At 43.9% G+C, this 15108-nt stretch overlaps 1 protein-coding gene across 14 annotated transcripts in view; it reads right to left on the bottom strand.

Moving 5' to 3' along the window:
• HLCS (holocarboxylase synthetase) overlaps positions 1-15108 on the bottom strand; it is a 1696783-nt gene that overhangs the window by 745166 nt on the left and 936509 nt on the right. For all 14 annotated transcript variants that reach the window (XM_069636100.1, XM_069636104.1, XM_069636108.1 and 11 more), the window contains one exon: positions 9798-9980. In XM_069636100.1, the coding sequence (XP_069492201.1) occupies positions 9798-9980 (183 nt within the window). The remainder of the gene's footprint in view (positions 1-9797; positions 9981-15108) is intronic.

Here is a 15108-nt window from a genome sequence, read left to right as displayed (position 1 = left end):
CCCTTCCATATGATGATGATATCGTCGATGAACCGTTTCCACATGGAGATGTTGCATAGGAAAGGGTTCTCGTCCGTGAACAAGTTGTTTCTTTCGTAGTTAGACATATACAAGTTTGCAATGTACGGGGCAAAAGTGGCCCCCATACTGACACCCTTAGTTTGCTTGTAGATCTGGTTCTGGAACAAGAATTTTTTTTCGGACATGGCCAGTCTCGTGCACTCCAGAATGAAATTGGTGGGGGTAGAATCAATGTTTTCTCTAGTGTACAAGATATCCCGTATGGCTTCCAAACCCTCCCGTTGTGGGATTGATGTATATAGAGCCTCTACATCCATTGTGGCGAGGAGGCTGTCAGTAGTAAGGGTAATGTAATCAAACAAAATTATTGTGCTGGTAGTATCCTTTAGGTAAAATGGCATTTTGATTACAAAAGGTTTCAAAAAATAATCTGTGTTAAGGGATAATGGTTCCAGAAGGGATTCACATGCCAATACTATCGGTCTGCCCGGTGGTTTTTCTGAGTTTTTATGCATCTTCGGCAGAATGTAAAAAGCTGGTGCGTGGGTTTGTTTTGTTTAAGAACATCTTCTCTTCATCACATATCCACCCTTGAGTAAGGGCATGTTGTGTGAGGCTTGCGATTTCTTCTTGGAGGTCCTTACTGGGGTTGTGATCCAGGGGTAGATATGCTTCCCGATCACTTAATAGTCATAGAAACTCTGTGTTTTAATCAGAAGTGTCCTAGACAACTATCCCTCCTTCCTTGTCTGCAGGTTTTATTGTTATCGACTTGTCGGTTTCCAAATTTATCACAGCGGTCCTTTCTTCTTTATCTAGGTTATCTCTATAGAAGTTGTCCTTTTTGAAACCAGCCATTATGGTCTTGGTGACCACCTTTTCAAAAGTTATAATTTCGCCGGGGGTGGAGCAAGGTGGCGGGTAAAAGTTAGATTTCTCTTTTAGTCCAGTGGTGTTCTCAGATTTTTTGCGTGGTTCTTCTTGTCCGGTCTCTCTAGTCGAGGGTAGCTATACCTCGAAAAAATGTTTCAAACGTATGTTCCTGTAGAATTTTCGTAGCTCTAGCTCAATTTCAAAAGGTCAAAACTTGCTTCATTGACATGTTTCCAGCATGCATCGTTGCCATGACAACCAAATATACACAATGGCTCCTAAATTATATTTTTGGATCCACATAACAAAAGACTATACCCTAAATTAAATTTGTTCCAAATTCCATGCAGGGGACAGCGTATTTTATCCCTGTTTTTTCCCCTAGACGGTTCGGGATCCCCTCCCAAGATGGCCGCCAACAAATACCCATGGGGACCTAGCAACAGCGTTACCAACGCTTTACAGCCAGGCCCCCTCGAGCTCCACAGTGACTCAGCACTCTAAGACGAATCCGCTCGATTGAGCAGCCCGCCGCGTGTGAGCCCTCCAGCAACACAGGTATGCTCATGCTGTCCGCTGGAATTCCATTTGTGATTGGCACACGATCCATATCAACTATAGCATTAATCATATGCCATCCCATTTTTTAGGAATTTCCTCGCGGGACACGTGTGAAAGAAACCTCCATTGAGAGGTAAGATGTTGTAATCACGCACCGAGTGCATCTCCATTGGTTTTCTGTGACATTTCTTTGGGGACACTACAATTAAGTAATTGCTGCCCACTCATTCTCTGTTTTTTATAACAGGACCACACAGAGATCCCCTATCACGGAAGTGGACCTCCAAAAATAGTGCCTATGGAAATAATTACCCATAGCTAAGCTGTGTTTTTTACGACAAAGGCATAGATAACACAGTACATGATTTAGTCAGTTTACAATAATATGTGCTCAAGTACTCCCCTGATAAGACCCTCCCTTCCCCTGCCGCACAGACTTCATACCGTACAGCATCCCGACCTGATGAAGGCCGTGCACAAGATGAGGCACAACAGGCCCACCCACTACACACTACCCCCAACTACAGTGCATTGACACTGTCTATCACAAAGAGAACCATTGTCTTTAACAATTCTATTTGCTATTACTATGTCAAATTTTTTTTTTGTATATTGTATCATGTGAATTCTCTGACAAACAACGGCTGAGATTGAGTTTGTCTTACACACATAAATTGGTTATGCCATAAAATGTTTGGCTCCGTGTGTTGTGAATATATTTTTGTCTGTACGTCCTGTTAATCACTGTTTGATGTCATAGCTCTCAAATGTTCATTTTATGTTGATTCATACAACTTTATATATAAAAAAAACAAGATTGTTCCACAAACAGAGCATGAAAAAGTGTTTTTTTCTTCATATATGCAGAGGGTGAAAAGGAGTAGGAGTATATTTGAGCAAAATTTGTTCTGGACCTATTCAATTGTATTTTTTGTTTCATGTTCAAATCAGCCAAAGCCTCTTGATTAATATAAAATGGAGCTCATGCAGATGGAGTTTTAGTCAACTCAGGTGGAAACAATTGTCGTGCCCGAGTTGCGTTTACCTTTTGATGACCGGTTTCATAATAGGCCACAGCGTGAATCTAGAATATAGAATTATGGGTCTGTGATGAAGTCCTCTGCTTGACGAAGGAGCCAAGAGAGTCGGTCCTAGTGGCCATGGACCCTCATATGCTTGAGGAGGCAGCCCAAGAGGAGGCTTGCAGGGTTTCCCTGCTGCACCGCACTGTGGTCCTGTGTAGAGGAGGTCCCAGATATGGCCTGCACTCCAGCCACCCATTTTGAAATACCAGGAACATAATCGCCGAGATATGTGACTTATGAGGAGCAAATAAACCAACAGAGAGCAGCACTAGGACTCTGCCCAGTGCCCATCAGAAGAGCAATACCTGTTGAAGTGCCAATAACCAGACAACCATGGGCAGCACAGTACCCACATAGACAACCTACCAGCAGCTGACACAAAACGAAGACTACTTACAACTGTCCTCGAAAAGACCCAAAGGGCCTTAATTGAAGGTGAATAGTGACGACACATGGGCCCAGACAGACGTTCAGATGAACGAAGCGACAATCAAAAGATGACACGCAAAGACGAAATGTAAGGAATAATGATGAAATAGATTTAAAAGGAGAAACCATGCTGAACTGTAAAGAAACGTAACCTTAAAACAGGATGAAGATACGCAACTAGCTAACGCCTGTAAATAAGCTTGGAACGCAAGAAGCTAAGGAAACAGTACTGCTTGCTATGTTTAGTAGAAGAATAGAGCAGCAAGCGCCAACTATATATCTACCTAAAGCATATTATATAAGTGCAAAGCCACTTTTTTACAAAAGCAGAATTAAACCAGGATGCTAGGGGTCAAACAAGCCAGGATTCGTATACCAGCACAAAGCCAGACGAAAGAGCAGAATTGAAACTTAGCAAGAAGAGCTCATGCCTGGGAATTCGAGGTCAACCCAAGGAAGGGAGGAGAGCGGCAACTCCGAAGAATCGAAACTTAAGAACATAGCAGCCTGCCCCATGAAGGTCGAGATAAGGAGGCCCAGGCAGGTGGCAAGGCTGAAGGGAGAATCAAATACACAAATAGAAGGAAAATGAAGCCGATTCACAGTGTACTAACACGTGACCAGCCAGGCGGGGAGAGGTACCAACGTCTGATGTCACCCAAAACCAGAGGATGCCATAACTGTTCATGATAAGAAGCTACAGTTTCGAGGCCATCCTCTGCCAACTAATTGACACATAGCCTTAAAGTACTGATTGATGGAAGGGAGGCAGGGTGAATCTTGGGGCATACCGCAGCTGGGTGACCATTCTGCATGCTGCTAATTAAAGTGGAGATATATACCTACGGTTGTAACCGACCCAATCACAATGGACCAAATAATCAAGGGTCCTATAGCTAGTAGAACCAATGAGACGTCGTACTTTTAGTGACGTCTAGCACGAGTGATGTAGAGAGATGGCCTTAGACGCCCACCCGACAAGAGTTATCCAATCCTCACACTCCGTTACCATATACAGATATATGGTACCTGTACTTAAGTTATCTTTTTAACCAATAGAATTGCATGACAACATTTGAGTGTTGCATGTCAATAATGACGAGAATTTGCTATAACTATTGCTGTCTGAATGAAGAATTCGGAAGTTGAAGCGAGACGGGCGATCGCATTATTGATGATTTCCTAATGTTTCGCCGTTTTTTGTCCTTGTCATTAAACGGACTCCCCTTTGCCAAACCATTGAGTTGTACTTACTGATTGGTGTTGGAGTCAGAGAATCCCGCACCCCATCCATCTCAAGGTGCAGCTATCTCGTCTTAAAGTACTTGAGGGTGAGCTCTGATCCCATGGGCCCATCAGAGGTCGCTCCGCCCTCCTGAACACCTGCAGCTTACACAGGGGCAGGCAAAGGAGCACTACATGTCCGATAATTCCCAAGTATGGTGATAGCCCCCTTAAGACTTCTAAGCAGAACCATAGGATTTCACTCAGACAATGCATACTGCTAATTTTGAGGTTCTGAGGGCACACAGATGCAAAAATGCCAAATACGTCACATTGTGAATGCTGCTAGACCCGCTGACCTATTGTGGGGGGGGGGGGCGCAGATTCACGAAAATACCAAAATAACCAGAATTACATGAAAAACAAAGTTCATATCCCTACCGGCCACCAGGAGGCAATTTATAGTAAAGGGAGCTCAGATGTGATTATTCAAAAGCAGAGCTTACTTTGTTATCCTGTGAGGGGAAGCTACGAGCAACAGGTATACTTTGGTAAGTCAAGCCACTAGTGAAATCCAACATGGCACTCTTATAGCCTGTCCCAGTAATCGCCACATCTAAGCAGGCCCTGATAGAAGTTGCTTTGACTAATCACAACAGGACCCTCCCCTGCAACCATACCTGCAGCCTGTTACTTTGGAAGCCAGTCCAGGGGTGGGATTAAGACAGTATAAAAGCAGCTCCCAACCCCACCAGAGTGAGTGTTGTTGGAATAGTAAAAGGACTGTATTTGGAGAGAGTTGAGGAGTGGCAGAAGGAAGGAATACAGAGACTGGAAGAGGCGGTTGGAGGGGCAGAGAGTGGTGGAGGAAGGGCGCAGAGCCACATGGGAAGATTGTTGTAATAATTCTCCCACGACCAAGAGGTAGGGGAGAGTTATTAGAGGAGGCTGGGGAAATCATCAGGTGGGAGGTTAAGGAGTGAGGAGGATTTCAGGAGCAGGAGGTGGAAATGAAAGAAAAGGAGGTCAAAGGAGAAGAGGTTAAGGAAGCAGCCAAAGTTAAGGAGCAGGAGTATCAGGAGGTGGAGACACAAACATGGAGGGGAAAAGAAAAACTACTCAGGAAGGAGGTGGAGTCGAGAAGACAGTGTATATAGAAGAAGAGGAGGAGGCCGAGGAGAACAGAGGTGGTACAGTTGAAGATGAGGAGAAGCCAAGCAAGATAGCCGGGGATCGGGTGGAAACCCCCCCAATAAGAAGGGTTGAGTTCCATGTTGGGTGGAGAAATTAGCTTGATGCAGTGCATCGAGTAGAGTAGACCTGATCTGGAGGTAGGACATAACAGACAAAGGGAGCCTGAGGACTCCAAATTCAGCATGTCCACTTGAAGACTACCAAGCCATGCACCTGGCTGAATTGGACTTTCTCACAAAGAACCTAGCATATCAAAGAATATCAAGAACCATTATATGAGATTAGTTAACAAATCAACAAAGAGGTGGCTGAAGATTCTGGTTGTCCATGCCTTCTGTGGGTCCTACGTGGCCTTATGCTAATAGGACATACCAGTTGAAAATAAAATATTATGTTGTGTATGCTGAGAAACTTTCTGTAATTGTTCAAGATTAATGCATGCACACACAATAGCAATCATCAGTGAACAACAAATGAAAATAGTTCTTTCTTTCCGGTTGAAAAACTGCGGCCACATAATGAATTAAGCAGTATTTCCTTGGTGTCTATGTACATTAACAAAAACGTGGAGAAGACGTTCTCAACTCTGACAGGATTTCCACTAATACATCGGCTATCATAAAGCATCAAAGTTATTACTTTTCAAAGTATTCAATAATAGCTGTCTGTCATTTTTATGTGGATGAAATCCTTATCAAACTCGCAAAGGCAATCTCCAGTTATCTTTTCAGAAACCTTCTGAACTGGGCATTCACATGTAACAAGAAAGAATCAGGTTATCTTTTCAAAGAGCGGAACATTCTGTTTTTCTCAATCCAGGATTACAACCTACTTATCGGTGTTCATAAAGTGGACACACAACGTGGAAAATTCAGACTTTTACTTAATATGAAAAATGTAAGACTACAATGCCAATATGATCAAGGATAAGTGCAGGTTTTAAATAAAGGCGTATATCCTCCTGATGAGCCACCATAGTGCAGAAACACGTGTGGAGGATGAAAATGGAGATCTCGGACTATGCATCATGATATCCTTTGAGGAGTGCAGAAAGTATTAAATATGAGCTAAAGACTGTATCTACCATGTGGCAAAGATCAACTATGTATTCAGACAAAACTAAATAGGATGGAATTGAAAACTTTGCGAAAAATCTCTTTAAACAAACCTTAACACAAGATATTTTGGAAAATGTAATTTGATGCAAGTATGCCAATATTGTGAAATTGAAAATAAAAAAATACAATTATTATTTCAAAAAATGTAATTTGCAGCGTTATTAAATAAAGGCATCAGCACTTGGGTCTCCAAACGTATTGATATTTGCATGCCTATTTGGAAATGAGCAGCATAGTTCTAGTGGTTTTTCAAGCCGCAACAAGTCACAAAACTCCTAATTACTCTACAATAGCGCATTGGAAGAATCACTGGACTGCTTTACATTATTACTTTTCTTAACTTTCTGAACTATACTTTTCATTCTACATTGATTATTGGCGGTCTTCTAAAGGCATTCATAAGATGTCCGGTTTTAAAGCTTCTATGGAATATTTTGACCTAAATGTGAGGTAAATAGTCAGTTTGGTTTTTACCTCATTGTCACTACATGGCATAGTATGTGACTTATACACATGAATTTGCACCATTATACATTACTCTTGTATAGAATGTTTGCATGAATTCAATTTCATTTCAGGCACCGGCCAGCACATCCGTGTTAGTTAAGAGATAGTTATAGTAAATAAAATACTCTGTATAGTCTCTTGATTCACAAAGAGCACAAATCTGTTTGCATTGAACATGGCTGAACGATGATCGAGAGGGTAAGAGATAACATGCAGGTATTAATATTAGCTTAACTTTAAAGACAAAATGGCTCTTTGTGAAGCCATATTCATATTAACACAAATGTGTTTGTGTTTTTCATAAATATACATTTTAGCAATTAAAAACATACTTTTATTAATTTGGAATTTGTTGGCCTTGAGAAAGCACGAATTTCAAAATTAGACAATAAGCTCAAAACACTGTTTGCCTATTAAATGTCTTATAATTTGTAAATAACTTACTTGTTGAGGCTCTGATGTTGTAGCCTGGTTGAATACGAGAAGATTTTAAAAAATATGATGAAACATACATTTGATTGTGAACTGTTAGGCAAATTGTATGACACTGGAGATGCAATTTGTCCATTCCCTCGCTCACAGTGTGATATATATATATATGGTGGAAGCAGTGGCAGCCGCCCTGGGTACTGGAAGAAAGGAGGGGGTTGAGGAAGAATACCGTCAAGTGCTGGCCATCAATGAAAAGAGACAAACTACAGATCCCAAAATGCCCCACGAAATACTGCATCAGGGGGGAGGAACACCGATGGGTAAAGAAAGGAAGAAAATGAAAGGGAGAATTGGGTTTCCTTATGTTAAAACCGCCCGAACACAAACAAAGTACAGGGTTAGCCCACAGTGGACGGAGCAGGGAGGAGGTGGGGAATCTGAATCAGGTGTGTTAAAACCGTTGCTGAGAACACATGGGGCTGATTACGGGGGAGGGGCCGGACAAGAGCTAAATGCAACTCCAAGAGACTCAGGAGGCGTCTTATTTTTCAGGAGCAGCGCGTGGCGAGGGACGCGGCACCCGAGTGGAGTGAGATCAGCCAAGAATACGAGTGGGCTTACTAGTAGTAAGCGGAAAGTTCACCGATTGACACCGTACCCGGTCAAAGGCTCAAGACCTTTCAGTGAAAAGAAACGGCCGCCTAAGAAGAAGGATTCGGAGTGGTGAAGTGTGTACTATTGACATTTTGTTAATTTCGTTTTCATGGCCGGCGGACAGGTTGAAGGGTGAAAAGCCTGTAATCGCCTGGCTGTTATCTTGGGACTAAATAAGGCCAGTAGCGGCAGTTGCAAGAAAAGTAAGGCAGAACGCCTGTGCCTATGAGGTGAAAAGAACCGTCATCAGTTGGCTGAATTTATTGAACTGTGACCAGTATTTGTTGTGCAATAAACCACTGTGAAAGAAAACCTCGTTGGTCTCCAGCTGACTACTTAACTATATATATATATATATATTTAACAATGCAATTCTATGGAGAATTTGTCACAACAAACTCTGTGCCATAGAGGACTTTAATGGCTGCACTGGGAGAATGAATCAAGCATGTTGGTTGCAATGCTTCCCTTCCAAGTCCTAAAATGAGCGATTAAATCACATGTATGAGACTTCGCTATGAAAGGTTTCCAACTCAATGTTTAGTCATTCATTGGAGCTCATGTTCTATTGTAGAGTAACTTCAATGAAAATCACAAAAGCCTTGAGTAAGGCTTTAACGCCTGCCATTTATGCCACATTTTCAATCATTTGTATGGCGGAGAGGGGCGAAATTCAACTGCATTTCCGTGCCACCTTCATTCCTATCCGCTATACAAATGCTCCAGCCTTGGCACCAGTATGGATTTTCATGCCGGCGCAAAAGCTGGAGATCCCTGCAGGGTTTGCCTGCTTAATGGATCAGAGTAAAGCAGGCGGACCTCATAGGGATCCATTGTACACGCTGACTGCCATGTGAGCATGGCAGGCAGCGTGTACAATTACAATTAAATGCTGTCTGACATGCGAGCATGACAGACATCCTTTAATTGTAATTGTGAACACTGTTTACCATATGTGCATGGTAAGCAGTGCTCACAATGAAAATTAACCGCTGTCCGACCAGCAACCATGTCAAAGAACATTTAATTGTAATTGTACACCCTGCCTGCCATGCGAGTATGGCAGACAGCGTGTACAATTAAAAATAATTAAATAAATGCTCCCTGGCATGCAAGCTTGTGAGGCAGCGTATACTCACTTGGCACGGCAGAGTGCAAAAGTGCAGGGCAAAAGGTGGCCCAATGATAAATGTAGAGGCATGGACGTGAATATGCCCGAGTGCAAACGTACCAGGTCCCTGCCATCAAATTACGAATTTGAGCAGTATGAGCTCCATTGTCTATTGAATTGGAGTGTTAAAAAAAAAACACACACACGTTTTATTTTCCTTTAAACATACATTGTTTTTGTATGCACCCAGCTTTTCGTGACTCGTGACCCATATTCTCCAATAGGAGACAGGGGAAAGAAGAAAGGTACCTGTTCCTCTTGCCCTGAGTGCACTAAGCACTGAAACAGCTTAAGAGGCCGAACTCTGTTCACTTCAATTAATGAATGAACGAAGTGTCACTGCCACAGAACCATACCCACACTCAGGACCATGGTACTTCCAGCATATATTCGTCAACACCTCGGGATTTGAACCTGCCTCCCCTGCAGCTCAATAACAAACCCGACCTCTCGTCTTTTCGTGCAGAACCACACAAACATGGCAGAAGCGGGCAGTGCGCGGCAATTATGTTTCAATGGCATACTCACATCTGATTTGGCCAGTAGATAAAGGGGGGTCAGTGCTGGCGGGTTACTCAACTCACACCGAATGCCAAGGCTCTTGAGAATCTGCACGAGTACTTCGCACCGTCTGGCATTACTCAGCTTAAGACAATTAAAGTCCTCTTCTGTTTTCACTGCTGTAGAGTTTGGGGAAATCTCCAGCTGTGCCTAAAAGAGAAAGAAGACCTACGTTTAGTCCTTGAAACTGAAAAACAATCTTGGGACTTAGACGGCTGGAGTGACAAAGTACTGAATCTCTATATAAACTTATTTTTATACCGGACTTACTACCACATTTGTGTAGTTTATTTATACTGCAATCAGGTTACAAATCAATGTTCTTGATTAACAAAGCTGTTAAGCGTAGAGGTCTGTTGTCAAAACAGTCTTTAATTGAGCAATAAGCCCCTCGCAGGGGGCGGGGGGCATTACCACTTCAGGAAATGCCCCAGGGCCCAAAGTTTCGCTCGGGCCTTAACGAAGGCTCCGGGGCATTACCTGAAGTGGTAATGCCCCCCCTGCGAAGGGTTTATTGCCATTAGTACGCCGGCCCGTAAAAATGGCTGCCGGGGAAGGGAAAACAAATTCTATTTTCCCTTTCCATGGCGGCCATTGAAAATAAGCGTAAAAAAGTAAACAAACAAAATTGCCATAAAAAAAATAGGGAAAAATAGAAACAAAAGAAATGGCCGCCATGGAAAGGAGAGATAGGACTATGTGTAGTCCCTTATTCCTTTCCATGACGGCCTGTCGCAGATCGGGAGCAGACATGCTCGGGACAGAAGTGTTCCCAGTGCGTCATCTCCCGAAATGGACAGAAAAGAAGGTTAAGTGAGGTTGGGAATTCTGTGGATGGGAGTGAGGGGGGAGGTAAAGACTTACCGGATTCCCCAGCGAGGGGAGATGGCGGCCGCCCACCCTGAGGAGGCTCAGGGCGGCGGGATTACCGTCTGGTAACACCCAAGTCCTGAGCCTCCCCATTGGCTCAGAGCCCGCCACCCCCCCTCGCAAGGTATTAATAGAAAATAGCTCTAAATGCTAACAAAAATCAAAAATATTTCCTAAAACCATGAATAAAATGTATAGCCAAAAACGATGGTGAGCATACAACAGGTCATGTTGCTCATGCATCCTTTCTCCAACACAGTGCCAGTCCAATCCGAAATCAAAGATCATCCATCAAAAGTACCAGTGGGGATGGTTACATTGTACTAATAAACAAGTCATATACAACATTATTGCAGAGTCGGCTAGCTCCATTACAAGTCGGCTAGCTCCATTACAAGCCCACTGCAAAAATTGCATTAAAAGACCATTGCTTACAGATGACTTGCCGAATATCCCAGGCTGCTGCCTTATCTCTGGGGGACTGTACTTTTATGGCTTCAAGCCCCCCGGCTAGAGCTCACATCTTTATTTCCACAGAGCATGATGGGAAATGAACATCTGCGTAGGAGCAGCAGCCAATCGGGTTGCTCCAAACCAGGACTGAATCTACCAATCCAAACCCAGGTTCGGAGCAAGGTGCACGCTTTACACGCACACACATTTTCCTTCACACCGCTGATCGAATCACACTCTCCCGGCGCTCCCCCGCACCTAACTTATGCTACACGTGGGGCGATTAACCCAGCCCCGGGCTGCTATCCTCCTGTACAGCACTGGGAACAAATGATTATTGCCCAAAACATTACTATTTTGAACATCGAACAAGTCTTTTTTTGTCACCAAGTTCATTTATGTTCAGTTAAATGATACACATCCGTAATCCAGAGTTTCTTACAATTAGAGGGGCGGGATAGAGTGTGGAGGGAGTATCGAAAGGACGAGTAGGAAAGGGAACTGAGGAAAGGGCAAGAGAACAGGTCGCTAGTCTTACCATTTAGTAATATCCTTATAGCAGTTCAGTAAGTTCAAACGGTTCCATGTGTTAATATCCCTGCAAAAATATCGCCATACAAAAATATCACCATATTTTTGCGGCGATATTAAGGCATGGAACCTGCGGGGGACACCCCTCCAACCGCCGCATTATTTTTAAAGGAGGGGGACAACCCCACAACCCCTGCTCTTAAAAACCCCAAAAATTATCCCCCCCAAATATTTCACCTATGGCCGCTCCAGTCGACCATATTCACGGCAATATTTTTATATTTTTGGTGGGGATAATATGTAGTGATACCGTTCAAACACTGTACAGTTCCGTGTAGCTTGACCAGATAGGATCATGTCTTTCCTTAGACTCCTCTTGAATATGGACCTTTCCTCCAGGCCAGCACCTTTGTCAAGGTCGGTTAGTCATCTTTGAGTTTCAGGCCTGATCTTTGTTTTCCATTTTTTGGGAATCAACCTTTTAGCACATGTGGCTGTTCTGAAAACAAATATATTTTCCTTTTCCAGGCTGTGTATTGCACACATTACATACCCAGGACCACAAGCTGCAGGCGAGCCCCTACCTATTAACTAGTGCAACCCTATTTTCAACGTCTGTCCAAAGGTCCGACACCTTATTGCAGGACCACATCATGAGCCCGCTGGACTCTGCAGAAGCAACATTGGTCATTTTCCTTAAGCCCCACTTAGAACATTTTTGCCAGTGGCCCTGAGGATGTTTTTTTACTGCTTCAGTTGGATCTTCTGATCTCTTGTGCGCTGCTTAACATTTCGCAGGATGCTACGCCCTTCTGCCTCTCGGATAGCTGCCCTTAGTTCAAGACCCCCTTAGTGCCTTATTACCATGAGAGCCGCCTCCTCCTCTCTGGCCATTTACTGTGTAAGTACGACAGCTCCAATCTTTCTGTTGTCTTTTTCATCAGTGCTCTTGCCAAACCTTTACGCATCAATTGGGTAGGATCTTTGCCTTGGCTCCAGACCTGCATTTCCCTAAACCACCTATCACAGAGCCTTGGCACACCATTTACATGCACTAAATCATCCCATTCCTTTATACTTCATTGCTGATAAGTTTCTATAGCATCTTCTGGCCTATATGGAGAGAGAGAAGCTGGCTTGTTGTCTTTATACCCAAGCGTATTGTTATATCCTGTTCTGGTCTGCCTACGTGAATGGAATCTTGGGTGAGTGACGTGTTGGTGTGTGGCTGTTTAGACTTCCAGTCAGAGGTCAGGAACTGCATTACATGTGTGTCATTACATGCGTTTGATCTTGCCATACCTGGGTGCAGGATGCCCAGTGTCTCTGATCCAGAACTCATTACTGGGTTCTAGATCAATCTTTTTTTTACCTAGCCTTCCAAACGCACCCTGTATGGTTCTAGGAAATAATCTTACTGAGCTCCCTGCATTAATATAGACCATTACTCAAGCTGTGCATAACGCACTGCACTAGAGTATTGCTCTCGTGTCCCGCCTGCTGCATGTTTCTCAGATTGGCCTCTCTCCTAAAGCGCGAGTAGGGTCCTCCCCCTTTCTCTCTGCTGCTCTGTGTCTTATTGTGACTTCTCTCCCAAGCAAACGCCCCTCTCTCTTGCCCTGTCACTGTGATCTCAAGTCACCTTGTTCCTGATGGTAAACCCTGCTGTGTGTGTGTCATTGTTCCGTGGCTTGGCTCGTTTCCCATTATCAAGCAATGAGAAGGCTCCCTTTTGTCCACGCCTTCTGTGAGCACCTACCTCATTTTATTTCTTTCACCATCTCACTAAGCTGGTCGAGGAAGGAAGGTTTGTTCTAGCGTCTCAATCCCCCCCATGCCAATTCCTCCTATGTGTGCGCATTTCTACTAGCCGCCCACCATCCTGCTTCTTGATTGGTCCACTGGTTCTGTCCTTTTTCCTTTTCAGTTTTAGGCGGTGGGTGTGTGCTACATCCCGTTCTTTACGTCAGCCTCAGTGAACGGAACCTGGGATGAGTGTTGTAGGCGTTTTTGTGCCTGTGGAGTCTTTGTATCAATGCTCCATACCTGCATTCTGTGTGCGGTAGATGGGTTACAGCGATCACCCTTAGGTGGAGAAATCCTGCTGTCTCTGCTCTCCTAAGTTCCTATCTAAATACCCCTACCCGCCTTCCTACTAATAAAGTCACATGCCTGGAAGAAGCTACCTCCCGTTATTCCTGACCGTCATCTTGCAATATTACACGTATTGCAGGATTCAGCAAGAGTGGAGCATACACATGTAGATAGGGGTCTTCCCCGAAGAGCCTACTCACACGTGTCCATATAACTCTGAAGATCTACTTTGCGGAAGTCTACCACTACCGCCATCATTATTCTTCATGTACAGGGTATCAGTGCATTCGAGATTTAATGCCACGGAAACCTCCAGCACAGTGCAGGCAGAAGTCTGAGTCAGATTCCATTACCCTGTGACCCACCTGACGTAGAACCAATGCCTCATGGTAGCATCGAAAGTCTGGTAGTTTGAATACCCCCCCATCCAGCAGGGGGTGATACATTTCTGACACCCCGATCTGGCACCTCTTCATTTTTCTGCTTGTGGATCTCTTTTGCAGTGACAATAGCTTTCTCCAGTACAGACCAGGGGGTTCGACTGGTCATACGCTCAGCTGGTAGAGTACGGGATCCGCCACTACCCGACAAATGACAGATTTCGCTTTTTTCCAGCTCTCGGGTAGTGCCTACAATTCGATCAGGAGGGTCCAAGATGGCCTTGAGGAATCCTCTCGCCATCCCCAGCACAACTTCCAGAGAGGGGGCCAGTGGCACCTTTCAATCAAGTCTTGCTCTGGTTCTTTGTACAGACAGCTTAGAAGTGAAGTCCCCTCTTTACATCACCAAAATTAAATGTGTGTTTGGCAGAGCTGGCATTCGGGTAACGGAAGAAGGACCTTAGGAACATTCCATAATGTATGTAAACATCTGAATGTTCAAAAGTGAGACAGGATGCTCGATACCACCATGCACTTGCAAAATGCCATATAGAGTTTAGCAGCATATGGCCCTCAAAATGCCATATGTCCCATTGTAAAAGAGCCAGGTACATGATAGCAGCATGCAGGGCGGTCCTCCCCCTCAACAGTCAACCGCTCCCAGGTGTGTCTAAGGTAAGTAGTCTGTAAATTCATCACAAACTGAATTGTCCTGGTTGACAATACTGGCAAAGCTGTCCTCTATTTTTTTTTAAATGTGTGTTAAACCTTTATTTACGCTTGGCAGACAGAGAAACATGAGCTTGGTAATAGAATATCTGCATGTCACACAATCACTGTGCAGCCAGTACTTTCAGGTTGGGGCCTAATACCAAGCGTGTGATATTCTGCAGCGAATACCTACATTTCACTGAATACCATTTCACCGAATGAGAAATCTTCAAAAGAAA

This window comes from Ambystoma mexicanum, chromosome 7p (genome assembly GCF_040938575.1).
Source record: "Ambystoma mexicanum isolate Mex_15411 chromosome 7p, UKY_AmexF1_1, whole genome shotgun sequence".
Taxonomy (NCBI): domain Eukaryota; kingdom Metazoa; phylum Chordata; class Amphibia; order Caudata; family Ambystomatidae; genus Ambystoma; species Ambystoma mexicanum.
This window is presented reverse-complemented; position numbering and strand designations above follow the sequence as displayed.